General features: G+C 41.1%; 1 protein-coding gene across 2 annotated transcripts in view; it reads left to right on the forward strand.

Annotated features, from left to right (window-relative positions):
- Window positions 1-19,732, forward strand: part of AOAH (acyloxyacyl hydrolase) — a 125,648-nt gene that overhangs the window by 44,176 nt on the left and 61,740 nt on the right. For both annotated transcript variants that reach the window (XM_084620331.1, XM_084620332.1), the window contains exons 6-12: window positions 3,313-3,372; window positions 11,883-11,953; window positions 13,673-13,733; window positions 14,217-14,287; window positions 16,407-16,455; window positions 17,334-17,382; window positions 18,600-18,694. In XM_084620331.1, the coding sequence (XP_084476457.1) occupies window positions 3,313-3,372; window positions 11,883-11,953; window positions 13,673-13,733; window positions 14,217-14,287; window positions 16,407-16,455; window positions 17,334-17,382; window positions 18,600-18,694 (456 nt within the window). The remainder of the gene's footprint in view (window positions 1-3,312; window positions 3,373-11,882; window positions 11,954-13,672; window positions 13,734-14,216; window positions 14,288-16,406; window positions 16,456-17,333; window positions 17,383-18,599; window positions 18,695-19,732) is intronic.

Consider the following 19,732-nt stretch of genomic DNA (forward strand, 5'->3'; position numbering starts at 1 on the left):
TGCAGAGGTCTACTCCACAGTGGCTCTCTGTGCTTCAGCATTCATGCAAGGGGCTGGTGTGGTGTTGGGAGCAGGGCTGAAAGATCTACTGTCTGAGGCCAGCATATTTTTGTGCTGTGAGAGTGGCTGCAAAGCAGTTTCTCAGCTGCTCCACTACCCACTTCCTTCTGCACTTTTCTCAGGCCAGTCTATCTGGACTGAAGATTTTGGCGCAAGTTAACCAAAATAAGAAAACGCATCTGGACAAATTCTATAGGAGAGGCACAAAATAAGTGTAAAATGAAACCGCAAGTGTAAATTAGTTGTGGTCAACGGTGCGCACCAGATTTTGGATTCTGCAAGTCTGAACAAGCAAAACAAGGGCCTGATCCAAAGAGACAATGAGCTCCTAGTGACTCTCAGTATCAAGCCCTAATCTTAGGTGTAGTCCCAAGTGAAGTGTCAGAGTGCAGGCTTGACAAGCCAGCTTTGCTTCACAATGTGTCTTGCAGATGCCTACTCACAGATCTCTGTGACACACTACACACAGCAGGTGTTACAGATTAGTGGAGCTGCTGATAAGAACCTAGACATTGATAAAAACTAGGCCCCCTTGCTGTTTCCTCTTGTATCCAGAGTACCCGCTGAGTCCTAATGGTATTGCTGAATATTTGGCAGATCCTGGCTGTGAGAGCCAGTGGTTGCTGTGGATTTGACCTTCACAGAGCACTGCATAGATTACCTCCTACTGCAATATGAACAGGTCTCTAGTATTACTGCTGTCATTCATGTTCATGGTGCCCGATGCATGTGAATTCCCTTGTGAATGGGATTGGTTGGGTAGATGGCCCAGTAACATTTCTTGTTCCAAAGAGTGACACTTCCACTGCAATTGGGGGTGGCTATGTAGGTCTTTGTGTACTGCTGCCAAGTGTAAGGGATATTAGTGTAGTTGCTTTTGACCCACTTGTACAAATGCAGGAGAGGCTTTTCTCCTTGACATGCCCTCTTTTTGGCCAGTCTGTCCCCCTGTTCTGCTATACTTCCCTGTGTAAGTAAATTTACTGTCTTTTGGACACCTACAGAATGCTTCATTAGAACATGTGCAAGTGGATTGTGTCACAGGGTGACACTGGCCCGTTAAGAGGGAGCTGGGCCGGTGCACCTGTGTTTTATCAGCACTCTCCATTTTAGCCAGTTAAGAGGGCTTTACAGAGGGCACCTGGGCATAGAGTAGGAAGGGGGTGTGGGTAAGAGACCCAAAGAAGGAGAGTCTGGGTGAATCAGGTCTAAGGGGGGGAGAGAGAGAGAGAGAGAGAGAAACTCTCCCCACCTGCTCCCTGAGAATAAGGGGAGAAAAAGTGGGAAGTTCTCTGGGAAGCGGGGGAGGGACAGCTCAGTGGTTTGAGCATTGGCCTGCTAAACCCAGGATTGTGAGTTCAATCCTTGAGGGGGCCATTTAGGGATCTGAGGCAAAAACTGGGGATTGGTCCTGCTTTGAGCAGGGGATTGGACTAGATGATCTCCTGAGGTCCCTTCCAGCCCTGATATTCTATGATTCTATGATGGAAGACGCATCCCGTGAGTTGGAACCACCAGCTCCTGTGGAAAGCCCTGAGCCAGGGTTTGCAAGGAAAAGGATACTCCAAGGGAGCCAGCCTGGGGACCCAGAGCCAGGAAGGACACAAGGCACCGAGCCCAGAAACAGGCTGGGAACAGTGCCCCATGGGTGCGTTAAAGAGAAGCCCCAAAGGGCAGAGGGACCTTTTTGTTTGGTAGAGACTTTTTAGTTTCAACTTTGGTGCCCCAGAGGGGGTTGTGTTGTTTGTGACTAGGCCAGAGAGCTAAGCCACATCTCCAGCACAAATTGGTGTGTGGAGAGCTGAGGATGTTGGATCATATTAAAGAAGTTCTGTATTAAAATCACAAATGAGTTTGATTCCCCACAGTTTAAATTCCAGGGTATTACTAATTAAGAGGTCTCTGGGTTTTTGGTACTGTTTCTCTCCCTCTGTGTGTGAAACTTGCAACTGCTAATTGCGTTCGTATATTCTAAGACAGAGTCTGTTCTCAAAGCATTTCACACAGAGAGAGACTCAAAGCAATACTCTGTAACAACAGAAGCAGCACCCAGAGACTCCCCGCCCTTTTGTTGTATTAACAATTGTGATTAAAATAGAGATAGAGGATGTATGTGGATGGATGCTTGGTGTGGATAATAACTGAATGATCAGGGAGGTGCCAGCCTAAGAATCCAGTGTCCATCGGCTGAAGAAGGCGTCAAGTGGAAATAACCAGAGGACCCCCGGAGGGCAGACTGGAATCCACGCAACAGCCTCAAGAATGGGAGAACCAAAGAACAAGATAACATCTGGCAGCACGGAGCCATCAGGAATGTGCCATCTGCTGATTGATTCAGCAACAGCATGATGAATCAATTACCATAGACTGGCATAGGAAGAAATTCCTATAAAAATGGACTCTAGAAAATGAGAACTTTGGGGTCTGATTCTGCAAACCAACTTCCAGGAGCATCAGATGAGCATCTGACAAGGCCCTGCTCCCTCCTCATGTCCAGGCCACCTGGGCAGTGGTTTGGCATGAGCAACTCTAAGGCTGGTAACTATGATAACAACCTTGCAGAACCTGTGTGTGTGTGTGTGTGTGTGTACATGAATGAATATGAGATTGAATGGAATGTCATAGCTATAACTAACTGCTTACTAGGATTCTTTCTGTATTCACAATAAGTGTGGTATTTTGCCTTTTCCCCTTTAATAAGATCCTGCTGGTTTTTATTTTATTGGTATAACAAAGGGAACCACCTCTGAGAGGGAAACTGAGGCTAAGAGTACTGAAAGTACCACATTCAATCGACAGGGAACACTACAGAGCTATGACAGATGGCAAATCTGAACTGAAGTTAACCTCTTGTTTTCTGGAGACTGGGTGGTTTGTGCATCCTTACATCCTATTTCTGGCCATCTTGTATAGAACAAATAGATAGCGCTTCTGTAAGAGTTGTTGAATTTTGTCCACTGTCACTAATTCAGCATAGCTGAGATCTGAATCAAAAATCGTAAACTGAGCTGGATTTCATCTAAGAAAATAAATGGTGCCCTGAAGCAAAATAAATGAACTCTTGCAACTGGAGTTTCATACACGGTGATTAGATAATTGATTATTAGTCCAATAAAAAGTAGTGAATGATTTATTTATAGATCCATCCTTCATTTTTGTGCCATGATTAATGACAGAAGAGAGAAAATATTTGGGGAAAAATATATAGGTAATGCAAAATTGATATATTTTGTTTTTCTCTTGCTGTTTTAGATGGGGCTGAATAAGGCTGTAAGGAAAGCAAACAGGATTGTCAGGAATTCCAAAGTTCTGGTAAGAAATAAGAAACAAAAGGTATTTCATGTTGTGACTGCGTTTATCAGGGATAGGTGGCCTCAGTTTGCATAATTTCAAATTTCAGAGTAGCAGCCGTGTTAGTCTGTATTCGCAAAAAGAAAAGGAGTACTTGTGGCACCTTAGAGACTAACCAATTTATTTGAGCATAAGCTTTCGTGAGCTACAGCTCACTTCATCGGATGCATTTCAAAACTGTTTGAACCTCATAGATTTGAAATGCTGACTCAGACTTCAGAATTTATTAGTTCTGCACTGTGGTTAGGTGAGACTGAATACAGGAATAAAGAAGGAGCAAAGAGAATGTCTAGTGTAAAAATAGGTGGAAAATACTGCAGAATGAAAAACAAATGCAGAGAGACTGTATGGGAAAATAAAAGATAGAGCCAGCAAGACCAAAACTATAATGAAAAGTAAAAGAGTTTAGGTCCTCTCAAGCCGTAATAGGTATAGCAGTTTTACACGTCAGCTGAGGTGCAGTACCATACTCGCGCACCGTTGGTGCTAGCTTAACTCTTGGATGATTCGTCCATCCTTAATACATAGCATTTTTTAAAAAAAAGGAAATGGGGGAATAAAAAAGCTAGCAATATATGAATAAAAGCCTGCTGAGCTCTAATTAATTTTATTAAGCCTGCCAACCTAATAATGGTTCAAGAAGCTCCCTGAACTCAAACTCCGTGCCCATGCTCAAATCCTCATCTGAGTGTTTACTGCAGCATTATGCCTCATTATTATTTATTACTATGTTGTTTGTGTTTGTTTATGCACAACACTGTGCTGCCAGCCTCACTTGTGTTGAATAGTGCTCACTCACACAAGTACCTCATTGAACCCCATAGGGCCTTCATGAGAGTGTAACGGTGGCAGGAATCCAGATAATAAACACAAAACACCATGACACTGCAGAGCTTAGGAGTCTGCTTCAGTAGCCCGATGTCAGACCCTTTGGTTCAAATCCTATTTAGATTCTTTACAGAAGCAGAAGTTTCCAGAGCCTGTCAGTTCTGTCCAGGGCTCTTCCTCCAGCTGGGTCTCCAGATCTGCTGCTGGTCCAGCCCTGTCTGTGTTGCAGTTACACTTTTCTTCCTAACCCACCATCACTCCAACCTTTTCTGCATGTGCAGACCTTTGGCTATTAGAGATAAGCCTGAACCAAAACCCTGGATCTGAACACCCCTGCGTTTTGGGGTTCTTTGAAATCCAAACATGTTTATGGGTGGGCTGAACCAAAGTAAAGGCCTGGCTCCAGCCAGCCTTAAACACTAGAGTTGGAAACCTCACATTTTGAGCCTTGCACCCACCTCTAATTGGTAGCAGCGAAAAGAAGAGCAACTTTTTTGCTGGTAGCTGGCTATGCCTTCAGTTTTATGAGTCAAGTAAGCCATGGAGTTTGCTTCCAATTTTCTTCAGGCATTTGATTACTGAGCAAACATTTTTTGCTGTTTGCAAAGAAATTATTGATATTGTTTCTTCCTGAATCCTCACTGTGATGCTGCTCACAGTCATGAAAATTGAGATTCCTAATTAGCCTTTGGGCTACTGCCAAACTGTGATACCAAGGCAATAAACAATACACTGTAAATAAGGGTTTCAGCTCATGTGGAGCAGCAACAACAGGACCATGCTCCTTATTCTTACCATTGAATATCATGTTAGTGATGGTCAAATATTTCCTCGCAAATTGCATGAAGTTTCTACTTTTTTCCATCATCGGAGAAATCTAAAACTGTATAAGGTTTGGGGTTTAGTAATGCAGAGACCTCAGCCTGCTTAGTGTCTTGAGGAAAAAACATTTTAACCTTATGTTAAAGACACAAGCGAAAAGAGTTAAAGCATTTGAAATGTAAAGTACTAAGCAAGGCTTTCACTTTAACAACATCCCTTGCTCACATTCCCTTTAGCTGGAGAGAATTTTTTGACAGTCTTTTACATGATATTAAAGAGGATGATAGCTGTCCTTGAGGGGAAGGTTGAGGAGGAGAGAAAAGGTTAGTTGAGAGGGACTGGAGCCATTGTTGCTGTTAAAGCCCAATCCCATTTCTTAAAAGACAAAACAAGACACACACACACACGAACGAGGGGAGAGAAAAGAACAGCAAACATAGAAAGCACAGTTTCTGTCTCTGGTGTTGACTCTTTCTCGCAATTTCACTGCTCAAGAAACACGTGCATGGAACACAGTCTTATTAGCCACTCCAAAACCTGGCAACTTGGGCCAGCATTGGACTGTTTGGGGCATTGTTTTTATCTGCCTCTCTGGTCACAGGCTTACAACAGTGTGGCAAAATATGCAATCTTGGCTGGCAAAGCCAGACTCTTAGTAGATGGAAGGAAAAAGGAGAGGGAAAGGAATGAGAAGAAATAAGGTGGGGAAGGAAAAGCACACACTGAGGAGAATCATAGAATATCAGGGTTGGAAGGGACCTCAGGAGGTCATCTAGTCCAACCCCCTGCTCAAAGCAGGACCAATCCCCAACTAAATCATCCCAGCCAGGGCTTTGTCAAGCCTGACCTTAAAAATATCTAAGGAAGGAGATTCCACCACCTCCCTAGGTAACGCATTCCAGTGTTTCACCACCCTCCTAGTGAAAAAGTTTTTCCTAATATCCAACCTAAACCTCCCCCACTACAACTTGAGACCATTACTCCTTGTTCTGTCATCAGCTACCACTGAGAACAGTCTAGATCCATCCTCTTTGGAACCCCCTTTCAGGTAGTTGAAAGCAGCTATCAAATCCCCCCTCATTCTTCTTTTCTGGAAACTAAACAATCCCAGTTCCCTCAGCCTCTCCTCAGAAGTCATGTGTTCCAGTCCCCTAATCATTTTTTTTGCCCTCCGCTGGATGTTTTCCAATTTTTCCACATCCTTCTTGTAGTGTGGGGCCGAAAACTGGACACAGTACTCCAGATGAGGCCTCACCAATGTCGAATAAAGGGGGAACGATCACGTCCCTCAATCTGCTAGCAATGCCTCTACGTATACATCCCAAAATGTCATTGGCCTTCTTGGCAACAAGGGCACACTGCTGACTCATATCCAGCTTCTTGTCCACTGTCACCCCTAGGTCCTTTTCTGCAGAACTGCTGCCGAGCCATTCGGTCCCTAGTCTGTAGCGGTGCATAAAGGGAGTCAAAAAGTCTCACATCCCAGGTGGTTGTCAGGATTTAGCTGCAGACAGTGGAGGTGCTGATGTCATCTGGGTCCCTCTCTCTGGCCTAGTCTGGTCAGCTCAGGATTAGGAAGAAGACAGCTCAATGGTGACTGGATTCCAGGAGACAGTGGTGGTGGAGCCATGATGGAAAAGCTTGCTCCTGCTGGTTCGCCCATCTCCCAGTCAGTAGCTGTTAATGGACAAATTCTTCTTCCTTTCCTCACAAAATCATCTTTTCTTTTAAGGGTGCCAAGAGGGAATGATGGACAGAACAGTTCACCCTCTCATTTTGTTCACCAATTAAGCCTAATTTCTGACACACCAATTTTGGTCCATTGATTTTTCGGTCCCATGTCTCTTTGTTTCCATGAGTTATACCAGTTGGCCTTTTTGTTTGAATTCATTCATTCTTTCTGTCTCCTGTTTGGACCTTTTCCCATCAACTTTTTGGTGTTATAGGTTATTGTGACATTTTATGAATATTAACTCACTTTCACAGTTGAGCTCACAATTAGGGTAAATTTATAGGCTCATTTATCACAACAGGGCTAGGCAGATGATGGCCCTGAGACAGGATGAACAATCCTTCAGTTATTCCTCAAAATACTAGTTCTCCCATTCACTGTTCAATGAATAATGGGCATGAATTGTTTAAGACAGACAAACTACATGGTCCCAAATCAAAACTGCATAAAAATAAATTGGTTAGGTCCATCCTGTAGTTAATCCTAGCATACTGCTAGCAATTACCTCACAGCTATCCTTATTGAAACATATTTTAAAGCTACACATTAATTATAATTTCCAAGGGTTTAATGATCTTTTTTACTCTCCATACAAAAAAGTGCCACCATACACTTTCAGTCTGATCGAGTTTTATTTTAGATTAAGGGTAACAACGAAGAAGAAAACAAAAGGTAAGATCACTCTTCAGAGAGCACAGTGTGTGTACGTGTGTGGTCTCTGTAAAATGCTGCATTGAGTGTGCTTCCCAAAATGGCAGTTGACCCAGCAGATAGGCAGAAAATTGCCTGACCGACTCAAAAATGTCTGAATAGAAGATCATTTCAAATCATACCCTGTTTCTTTAAGCACAGCCCTGTATAGAGAGCAGGGGAAGCAGCATTGCCCCAAAGGGAGCCAGAGAGAGTTCCCAGTGTGTGCACAGGGTGTGTGTAGGCTGTAGGATGGTGCAGTCTGCTCCCCTCAGTTCACCAATCCTGTACTGTGGGCCAGTGTGTGGATGTTGGGGTTGGGATTGTGGGGGTTTAGCTATCTTCTTCTACCCGCTTGGGACACAGAGATGAAAGTATCCCTGCAGTCCCCTGAGTGAAATACTGCATTTGTTAGCTGGCCTGCACGTGTGCGACGCAAGGGGAGGAGACCTACTGTGTACACATAGAAGGACTAGCTATAATCTCTTTCTTGTGTCTTCAAAGTCTTCAATGCAACCATCACCTCAGCTGCTTCTGCCCAAGCTGGGATGTCTGCTGTGTATGTGAAATCTTTGAAGTTAATGTGGCCTCGATCTGAAGCTGTTTTAAAATGAGAAACCGAAGGGAGGGGAGGAAAGTTTCTGTTCTACTTACAGCTATGTTTGGACTTAAATTTGACTGTAATATATCTAAAGCACCAGATTGTCTTTCCAAAGAGGCTTCAGATGTGGCTGTGTTAACATCAAAGGCTTTTGCACACTGCAGAACATCGTGACTTAGGGCTTGTTTACACTGGCACTTTACAGCGCTGCAACTTTCTCCCTCAGGGGTGTGAAAAAACACACCTTCCCCCCCGAGCGCTGCAAGTTTCAGCACCGTAAAGCACCAGCGTAGCCACGCCCCCAGTGCTGGTAGCCACGCCCCTCGTGGAGGTGGGTTTTTTAAGAGCGCTGTGCCACGACTACACAAGCCACGTTAAAGTGCTGCTGTTGCCAGCGTAGACTAGCCCTTAGGCTGAAACTGAAAAGCTGACAGCTTGAGTGAAGCTTAAGGTGCTAAAAAATATTTTACAATCTCTCCTGTTGCTTTTGTATTCCTCATTTGGATTAGATTTACATGGTGGGGGGAGTCATTTAAAAAGTCAGATATACTTGTGCAAATTATATTTTTACAAAACTAACTACAGCATATACACACCTCCAAAGTTGTTTAAAACAATTACACAAGCTAGTTGGGGTGTGTGTTGGGTGTGTGTATAGCATGTTAAAGTATCCCTTTATTGTGTGATATTTACACCTATTCATAGATTCCAAGCCCAGAAAGGACTATCTGTGATAAGCTAGTCTGACCTCCTGCATAACACATGCCAGAGTACTTCTCCGAAATAATTCCTCGAGCATATCTTTTAGAAAAACATCCAATTTTGATTTAAAAATTGTCAGTGAGGGTGAATCTACCATGATCCTTGGTAAATTGTTCCAATGGTTAATTACCCTCACTGTTAAAAATTTACACCCTATGTCCATTCTGAATTTATCTCGCTTCTATTTCCTGACATTTGGATTGTGCTGAAGAGCCTATTATTAAATATTTATTCCACATGTGGATACTTAGACTGTGATCAAGTCACCCAGTAACCTTCTCTTTGTTAAATAGAGAAGCTCTTTGAGTCTATCACTATCAGGCCTGTTTTCTAATACTTTAGTCATTTTCGTGGCTCTTCTCTGAACCCTCTCCAATTAGCACCTTGAATTGTTGGCACCAGAACTGGACATTGTATTCCAGCAGTGCCACCAGTGTCACACCAGTGCCAAAAATAGAAGTAAAGTAACCTCTCTATCCCTACTCAAGATTCCCCTGTTTATGCATCCCAAAATGCATTAGCTCTTATGGTCACAGCATCACATTGGGAGCTCATATTCAGCTGATTATCCACCACAACCCCTAAGTCTTTCTCTGAGTCATTACTTTCTCTATTAGCTTTCTTCCCGTCCTCTGGAACTTCCCCAGTGCTGCAAGACTTATTGAAAAACACCATTAATGATTCAGCCAGCTCTATTAAAACTCTTGCATCCAAGTTATCTGGACTTACTGATTTTAAAATGTCTAACTTTAGCAGCTTCTGTTGAACATCCCACAGAGATGCTAGTGGGATTGAAAGAGTGCTATCACCATCTGATGAGACTGTCTGTTTTTTCTCCAAATATAGAACAGAAATATTTTATGAACACTTCTGCTATTTCTGCATTATTATTGATAATTCTACCATTTCCATCTAGTAATGGACCAATACCATTGTCAGGAGTCTTTTTATTTCTCATATATTTAAAAAAGTCATTCTTGTTGTCCTTAGCTCTGCTGGCCATAGATTTCTCCTTGTGTCCCTTATCAATTTTCTACAATTCCTAATTTCTGATTTATATTCATTACTATCAACTTCCCCTTTCTTCCATTTGAGATATAAATAGATAGATAGAAGTTGCCCCGAAAGCCACAATCCCACATTTGAGAACGATATAAATAGATGCCTTCACTTCCCCTTTATACCAGATTGTTGTGTTTTTTTAACCAGCACAGCCTTCTTCATCAAATGTGAGATTGTGGCTTTTGGGGCATCTAATAAAGTGTTCTTAAATAATTCCCAATTATCCAGTTATCTTCCTCCTACCCAATTTGGCTCATAATTGTTTTCAGATTTGTGAAATTAGTCCTATTAAAGCATCAAGTATATATATTACTGATCTGAACTTTATTCTGCTTGGACATTGTAAATATAACCAAGTCATGATAACTTGTACCTAAGCTACCATTAAGTTTTAGTTCTGTGATCAGTTTTTCTTTGACTGTTAGGACAGATCTAATAAAGCATTCCCCTGTGTTGGCTGCAACACTTTTGGAGTTAGGAAATTGTCATCTATAATCAGAAATTACAAGGATGTTTTAGTTCTGGCAGTTCCCTTTTTGTCTACTTAGTTCTCCTTAAATAAGTTATAACCATTGATTTTAACATTCCAATAGTGCGAATCATCCCACCAGGTTTCAGTAATACCAACTAGATTGAATTATGCTCATAAATAAACTATTCCAATTTCTCTCGTTTGTAACCCAGGCTCCTAGCATTGATGTATAGTCAATTCAAGAATTTCTTGAATATCAGATACTGAAGGTAGCTGGCCACTCAATATGCACCCAAGACATGTGGTTAACTTCTAATCATGTGTTGTTGCCTGAGCAAATCTGCTTCCTTCCACCCTAATCCCTGCCACCGGGGGCATGTTGAGTCCTAAACACAGCAGAACTGGTGCATTGGTACAGTATTGGGAGTTAGGATGCAGGGAGCCCACACAGGAGGTCTGAGTCTTCTTGCATGCTGCAGAGCACTGCACCATGGGAGCTAAATTAGAGAGTGGGGTTAAAGTGGGGTGAGACTGGTGGATCTGTGACTGTGATTGCCATGCTGACCAATATTGTTTCTTTGTACTCCCCCATCTGTCTGTCTGTCCATCTGTTGTATCTTGTTTTATACTTAGATTGTAAACTCTTTGGTGCAGTGACTGTTTTTGTGTTCTGTGTTTATACAGTGCCTAACACAAGGGGGATCCTAGTCCATGACTAGGGCTCCTAGGTACTATAGTATTGAACATAATAATAGTAATCCTCCATGGCCTGAGGAAAAGATGCTGTTCAAGCTGTTCATGCGTACACCCTACAAACCTCCTTAGCCCACAGCCCAGTTACTCAGGCTGTGCACTGACAAAAGAATTTTTAGCCCTTCATACTTATAGTCCATTTGAACATATGGTAGGTCATACTAGCCACATGTGCATTAAATTAATGCCCCATTTACATTATGTGAGCATTTCTTTGACATAAGCATGTACCAGTAAGTGCTACTTTGTTCTGGGATATTAGGATTACTCTGTACCCTCCACATTTGGTTTGTCACCAATGAAGGCCATGTATTGGAAAAAGGATTGACCTTGGAGCATAACTTTCTACAGGCGGTAAACACGGCCCTGCCTGGGGTTTTCTAAGTAGGAATCCCATTAAAAACCAATGGATGTACTATGTACACATCCGGCTCCTTAAATTATCCTCCTTTTTAGCCTGAGCCTGCATCCCTTGCTCACCCAAAACTCCCATTGAGCATTCAGGGACAAGATTTATGTTCAATGAACACTTCCACAATTCCCGGTAAGTATCATTGTCACTTTTTCTGTCCTCTTGCAAGATGCAGATGGTTTTATAAAACGTTGACTTTATTAAAGTGAAGAATCCCAGTAAATGACCATTTTCCCCCAGGAAATTGTTCATCCCCTTTCATTATGTGACAAACATTCCACAAGCAGGTGGAAAGTATGTGAGCTATATGAACTAATGCGCTGTTCTCTTTTCCTAGAAAAACACAGCCGGTTTTTCAAGTATATGTGCACTTCCCCTTCTGGTCAAGCTGTGTGAGAAGATTAAATAGTATGTATGATATTTCCAGTCCTTAATAAGAGAAATTGTAATATCTGGGGCACTTGTTCCTTTTTATAAATAAATAAAAAAAAAAACCTTCAGATTTAAAAGGGCTTTGTACTCCTCCTAAAGATGACAACATTGTTTTCCATCAGAAACGTTCTTTAGAAAGTACAGCAGTTAAGGTACATTTTGCTCCTAGAAGAAGATGCTGGAAATGAATTTGAATATTTTTAATATTGAAAACAAAAGTATAATGACAGTGGTGATAGGAGGACATGTAGGCCCTGTCCCAAACTGGGGGTAACTTGGCGTCTTCCCACCCAGAGATTCCATGTCTGCAAGCCAGGTTATCATCTAGTACCACTTTTCCTCTCAGATTTCCTGTCTCCAAGAGACTTGTCAATATTGGTCACTCACCCAGTTATTGTGCTTCCTGTCCCACTGGAGAGAAACATGCTCTCCTTTGATCACAGCAAGTAGCATCTGTATAATTCTAAAAGGCACAAGATAAGAAGTGCACAGGGGAAATGCTCAATTACACATATATTAAAGCTCGCGTCTCAATAAAGGAATGTAGGACTGGGCATCAAATGGGCTACTGTTTTCAGAGAGCATCTGTTGGAGCAGAGAATTTATGGGTTGGAGGAGGAACACATGAAGCATATCTAGTAAGGGATAGGAACACATGAAGCATTTTTGGAATGACCCTATTTCCCAGCCCAATTAGTTCAGTAAAATTCCACTCTCGTGAGTGAACCTCAAATATCAATAGTAGGAGTTGGGGTAATCTGTGCAGAAAATTTCTAGAGAGTCTGTAAAATCCATTAAGTCAAGGCTAGAAGTATTATGAGCAGGGAGACTAGAAGATTTAGCTCCGTGAGTCAGATAGTGGTAGTGGGAGCCAAAATGTACATACATACACACTATAAAATATAGGCCAGATCAACGATGTTCAATTCCCTCCCCCGCAATATGTGGCAGAATATGTTTTCCTCTTCGAACTTGTTCTGGATCTGTGCCATTTCCTTTCAACTAACACTAGTCACAGAGACTGAACTAGCCTAAAGCAGGCAGTACTTTCAAAGCACTGAGTGCACAAAGAACCAGGGTGACAAGTACAAATACAAATGTGCATAACATATCTCCATTGGTTCTCAGTGCCTGATGCTAATGTAATTTGAAACCACCTAGCCCAGGAGCACCAGCTTAGTTTATTTACCCTGATTCAGCAGCTCTCATGTGTCCAAGAGGTTGGAAACTCTTTGAAGGTCATATGCTTAGCCTCCCAAGGAGAGGATTCTTAGCATGTCATTCCAAGAACACTACCTGCTAAGCAATACGTGAGAGTGCTTGTTTCACCACTGAAGACAGATGCTGATCTGCTTTCCCTAGCCAAGGACAGATGTCATAATGTGTGGAAGAACTACAGGATCCATGGGGTTCAGTATGCTGTCACTTTACATAATTCAGAAAGTATTAGGCTAATTTTACTAGAGATTTGATTTGATATTTTATTTTAGGAATTTAGTGCTAGATTCTGCTGTTATGCAGGTGTAACTCCATTGAACGGAGAACAGAGTGACTGAAATCAATACTCTGAAATGCAGATCCTTGTGCTTGAACATGGAGTGAGAAATTAATAATATATTAACAAAGAGCGTGTATATTTTCATCTCTGTATTGTATTTTCGTTTCTGAAACAAAGTATTGTGGTGTTTTTTACAGTGTCATAAAAAATAAGTTACCTTATGAAGACTTTGATGGAGATAAATTTAGTGATTTCCCAGTAAGTAAAGCTTCTCTTTTGGTGGGATAATCCCCTATTGACAAGAATCTCTCTGAAGTTCCTGCTAGCTTCTACAAAACTTTTTTCTTTCATGGGAGAGCACAGGAGTCGAGTGAGAGCAGTTTTTATTATAGAAGGTAATATTCTTTTGGGGGAAAGGGAAAGAAATCACTAATTTATGCCATTTTTGGAGATAGCTGCATTGTCTGCAGAAGCAAACTGCTCTGCCACTGAGTAGTATGTTTATTGAATTAATAGATGGTGAAGCAAAGCCATTTAAAAAAATTAAAATTGGCAGCTTGTCTTATTTCTGCATCAAAATTAGCACAGTGTCATGTATTAAAGCTTAGTGTTGGGAATTTGGAATAAAACCCATTTACTAGGCTTTATTCCTGCACCTTGAGTTACACTGTCATTTTAGATATTTGAAATTAAAAAAGAAAGAATAACAAGAACATCCTATTTGTGCCTCTCGTCTTTTAGACATTGAGGGGATATCACTGGAGAGGCAGAGACTGCAATGAACGAAAAGCATTAGTGTACCCTGGTAGACGGTAATTCTGTTAATTATTTTTAGATACTCATGTTAAAAATAAATATGTTACAATGTTTGGTCAAATCTTGAAAGTGTATGCATTATTATTATTATTATTATTATTTATTATTTATTTTATTACTATTATCATCATGATCATCTATTAATTTGTATTCTGATAGAGCCTAGATGACCCAATCAAGATCAGACATAATGGTGGTAGGTGCTGTACAGACACACAGAGCTTACAGTCTAAATAGGAAAGACAGACAGAGGATGAGAGGGGAGGGTGAAGAGAAGCACAGAAAGGTGAACTGATCTTAATCAGTGTTATATAGCAAGTAGGTGGCAGAGCCAGCAATAGATCCCAGTTTCTTGAGTCCTAATCTAGTAGGCTACACTGCTTCTCATCACTTCCTCCCAGACTTCACTGGTGATTGCAGGTGCTCTGCACCACTGCAGAGTAGGCCCTTTTGACCCTTTTTGATCTTCAAAGCTAGCTCCTATTTACTCATTCCCTAGAAGCTGAATATACTTATATGCTGGTACAGAAAGTATTACAGAAGAGCAATGGAAACTACATACAGTAGGGCATATTAATACCTTGATGCAAAGAGGAAACACATACACACACTGTGCCATGTTCTGCCCTCAGATGCACATGCAGGGTTCCCGCTGAAATGGGCCTCCTGAAGCAGAAGCAGAAATGGGCCTACTGAAAGAAGAAATGGTCCAATATCATGTGTATTTGGGAGTCATATACAACCCTCTATCCACATGTGCAGCTCCTACTGAAGTGGGTGGAAATTCCACATATAGATGACTGGTTAGATACAGGGCCAGATTCCAGTCTCACTAACATTGCCATAAATTCAGTGTAAGTGATATTTTATCCTATATTAGGTAAATAACTCCCAGTAGCATCAGTGGGACTTATATGCACATGCTGAGTGGAGAACTATGTGCCTCTGACAAAGGCCCTCTCTGCCCCTTACTTTACCCCATGCTACAAAATCATTTAAAAAAAGGTTTCTGCTCACATGATTGTGCCACCAAGCATCAACAGGGCATAGTTCAGAACTATTTTTAAAACCTTGTAGTAGCCAAGTCCTGAATAGTTTAAAAATACAGCCTTAGCAGAATTATGTTCCACTCACACTGAGCAGCACAACTGTGTTAGCAGAAACAATCTTCTAAAACCACAGTGAACACAGGAGAAACTTTAGATAGGGCCACAATGTAAAGTGAGCACGAGCCAGTTGTACTACATGATGGGCCTGATCCAAAGCTTGCTGAAGTCAAAGCCCTCAATGATATTTGATGAGATCTGAAATAGTGGTGAACTAGGAGGGAAAAGGGTAGGTGGAGACTGCAAACACTTGTGCTATGTCTACACTGGAGTTGGAGGGGTAATTTTCAGCTCAGGTAGACTTGTCATATCTCTGGGCAAGATAGCCACACTAAAATAGCAGTGTAGTGACCGTGTCCATGGGCATCAGAATGGGCTAGCCACTCCAAATATGTACCTACAGTTTCAGATGGGATTGTACTTGGGGCAGCTAAAAGCACTGGAATAAATTGCCTAGAGAGGTTGTGAAATCGCCATCGTTGAAGATTTTTAAGAGCAGGTTAGACAAACACCTGTTAAGAATGCTCTAGATAATACTTGGTAATCCTGTCATGAGTGCAGGGGACTGGACTAGACCTCTCGAGGTCCCTTTCAGTTCTTTGATCTTGGTGCCCATGCAGCTGGAGCTACGCAGCTATTTTTACCATTGTACTGTGGGTATCGCTACCCAAGCTGGAAATGCCCCCTCCAGCTCCATGGTAGACGTACCCTGGGTTAGAATTACTCAGCACTTTGCAGAACTGGGCTCTAAATCACCAATGTATTTTGGGGGGAATGTCACTTCTCTTAAATTCTGAAAAGAAAAACTTATATACAAGTTGAAATTTCTAATTATTTCCTTTAAAATGCTGACTGTTTGATGACCTCCAAGAAGCACATGGTCTGACATTATGCTCTTATAGAATATGGACCAAGGAGGCTGGTTTCCTTGAAAAGCACAAAGCATTTTACCGTTAACCTTATTTTATTATTTTTTAATGCCATATCTCTTTTTGTAATTCTATATTAGCCCAGATAACTGGGATGTGGAAAGAGATTCTAACTGTAACGGTATATGGGTAAGTAAATGATGTTAAATCTTGAAATTTCTTCCTGATTCCCCCTCCCTTCTCTTCTTCCCTTCCATCCATCCATCCCGCTATTTTACAATTAGTCTGTAAGTGTTTAGACTATTTTCATTTGCATACCAGATTGTGATATCGGAAGTAATACCACTAAAGTCACTGGGTCTACTTGCAGAATATCCTTGTGAATAAAGGACACCACTGTGGGTGGGTGTGTGTAGAGAGACATCCAGAACATTCTGAAACATGACCCTTAGGCAGGAAACCTCACAATACTTCAGGTTTGTAACAATAAAACCGAAATATGCAAGTGTTTCCCAGTCTGGTGTTTTGTTTTGAGGTGTTGTGGGGGTGGTTGTTTTGCCAAAGTTTGAGGCACCTTATGAAGGTCTGTGAGTGCAATGTCCAAAAGAGAATTCACGGAAGTTATAATAGTGCTTCCACAGGCTTAGCTGGAGACCATTGGGAAATTAAATTATCTACTGGTGAATATGGAAAAAATATCACTTTTATTCGTGCCGCATTTGCAAGAGACATCAAATCCAGTGTAAATCAAAACAGCATGACATTTGCGATCTCTCAAACATTATGCTATTTTAATTTACATTCGATTTAAACCAAACCCCAGTGACATAGCAAGAACTTTAAACTTCCTTATGATCTCTATTTAAAAAAAAGGGAATTCCCAGACAAAAAAGCTTAGTTATAAGAGAGTTAAGGTCATGAATAAACATCAACGGAATTAAAAAACAACGTTATTATGATGTGAAGTTCTGAAAAGCCAATAATCCAAATGATAGTCTTATTATTTGATTTGTGCTGTCACTTTCCAGGTATCAAATAGACTTCTCTTCCCTTTTCTCCTCTAACAGGGTGCAGATCCAAAAGATGGAATTCCGTATGAGAAAAAATTCTGTAAAGGTAAATCATTAAATGTAATACATGGCTAATGCAATATTTATGTTACATATGTTTTTATACAAATAGTCATGGTCATTGTAAATCCAGAGAAAAGATGACAGATTTCACAGCTTCTTTATAATGACAAAAATGGCAAATTCACTCTTTGCTTTAATGTGAGGAGAAAACTCAAAGGGCACGTGCTGTTATAATATCAATATAAATTTAGAAAAATGATTTAAAAAGTGACTTTAGAGTTGAAAGATACCCAGCTGAGAGAATTGGAATTTGATTTTTTTATTCATAGACCAGGTACAGCGAAGGCAGCAGCAGAAGAGACCTCTTCATCCTGCCAATGTGCCTCAAGCTGAACTTGTAGGGACTCCCTCTAGGAGTGAGAGGACAGTTTAGTTTCTATGCACATCCAGTCCATCACTCTGTTGGAAATGCCAATAATGGAGCCAGTTGTAGTGATGATATTTTTCCTGGTATGGCTATCTATTCACTAGGAAATGGACTGACATTAACAACTCAGGCCATAGATAGATAGATAGATATAGATACACCAGTATTATAATATGCTAATATTAAGAAACCATAATAACAACTTTCAAACCTACATTGACTCACACTAAATTAGTGACTTAAAGGTGAAAAGCTCCTCTGCAAAGCCCTTTGTCATTTTAGACGGAAAGTACCACCCGAGTGCTAAGTAACATCAATTATTAAAAAGCCAGATTATTCCAATGAAATTACCTTGAGAGCCCCTGACTCACAAATCTACTCTTAATATGAGTCATTACCAATTCCCTGAGTATTCTGATTTCCCTAAATGTTTGATTTTAAGTATTTTTAATAAATATTCCATAGGTAGAAAAAATGAATGTTAGCTTCACAGCAGAGCCTGTGTTAAAATAACAATGTGAATAAAATCTTAAGGGATTCTTTCTCATTAAGCAAGAAGTTCTCTCTCTTATTCATACAGCATGCCTACTTGTTTTTCTTAGATTGTTGGCACATCTGTTTAGGCAGGCTTTTGGTGCAGATGGAGTGAAAATCTCCCATTCTAGGATCTGAAATGAACACATTTCAAACACAAATACTGGCCAATGCCCTACTTCCATTTTACACACTGAATCTACCAGTGCCATGTCTTTTTTATCTTAATCTTGTTGTTTTTTATACGGAGATTCGAGGCCAAGGGCATTTTAAAACTATTAATGAAATGTACTTATTAGATGCAGAGTCCAAGGGGATCATTCTGTTGGGAGATTCAGCTGGAGCTCATTTTCACATCCCTCCTGAATGGATGACAGCAGCACAGATGTCTCTGGTAAGGAATTCTGTTCTGATCCTTGAAGCAGCGCCAGCCTCGGATTGATATTTGCCTTCTCTCCTATTATACAGGGTGCCAAAAGAGAACAGGTGCAAAATGCCCTTTGTTTTGGAAATCCATCACATTTTTGGAGGAAATCTCCATTGGAATGAATTCTGGAGAGACTTAGGAAGAGGAAACATCCCAATCTATGCCAAAACACTGCCAAGGGGTTCTTTTAAAAAAAAACAAAAAACAAAAAAAAACCACCAAATTTATAAGATAACGATAAAGGGGAAAATTCTTTGCTGCCATGACTTCTTTGACATGAGTGGAGTTAGGTCAGCAAAGAATTTGGCCCCAAAGTGCCACTATTGCACGGGAGATAGAACCCAGGACGTTTGGCTTTATAAACGCAAGCCTTGAACAAAAGGAGAATGTCGTTTTGCTATCAGTGGGCCCAGTTTTGGAATCCTTTCCTACATTAAAAACTATTTACATAAGCAGACCCAATGAAGTCAGTAGGACTCATTACACTAGTCTTAAAGGAAAGAGATTGTCCAGGGTACTCTATCAGTAGCATAATGATGGCTCTTCATTTGCTTCATATCTCAGCATGAGCTCCATGTTTTTCAAATGGAAAAAAAAGCCTGAATGTAAATTATGCTAAGGATGCAGATATTGCAGTGCCATTCACTGAGGTGGAATAAAAAGGCAAGGGGAGTAAGTCACTTTAAAAATTTCCACTTGTTGGTGAAGGGGAATCCTCCAAGATGCCCCATTCCTCCTCTTTATTCTTCCCCGAACAGGGTCCCTTGTGTTGTACAGACTTGACCCTCTACTTGAGAAGAGCTGTATATTAATCCCTCTGGAGTATATCGGCACTGTACTTGGGTCAGTAGCAGAGGGATTGCTCAGAAGTGACACAAGTTAGCCAAAGAGACTGAATTTTTCTGTAGCTTGCTAAACTCACACTGGCCCCAGAGGAAGAGGAACATGGAAAATGTGCCATTTTTAAAGAAAATATTCAGTCCCAATAATTGCCGCATTACTGGA

The sequence above is a fragment of the Lepidochelys olivacea genome, assembly GCF_965140295.1.
Source record: "Lepidochelys olivacea isolate rLepOli2 genome assembly, chromosome: 2".
Lineage (NCBI taxonomy): Eukaryota > Metazoa > Chordata > Testudines > Cheloniidae > Lepidochelys > Lepidochelys olivacea.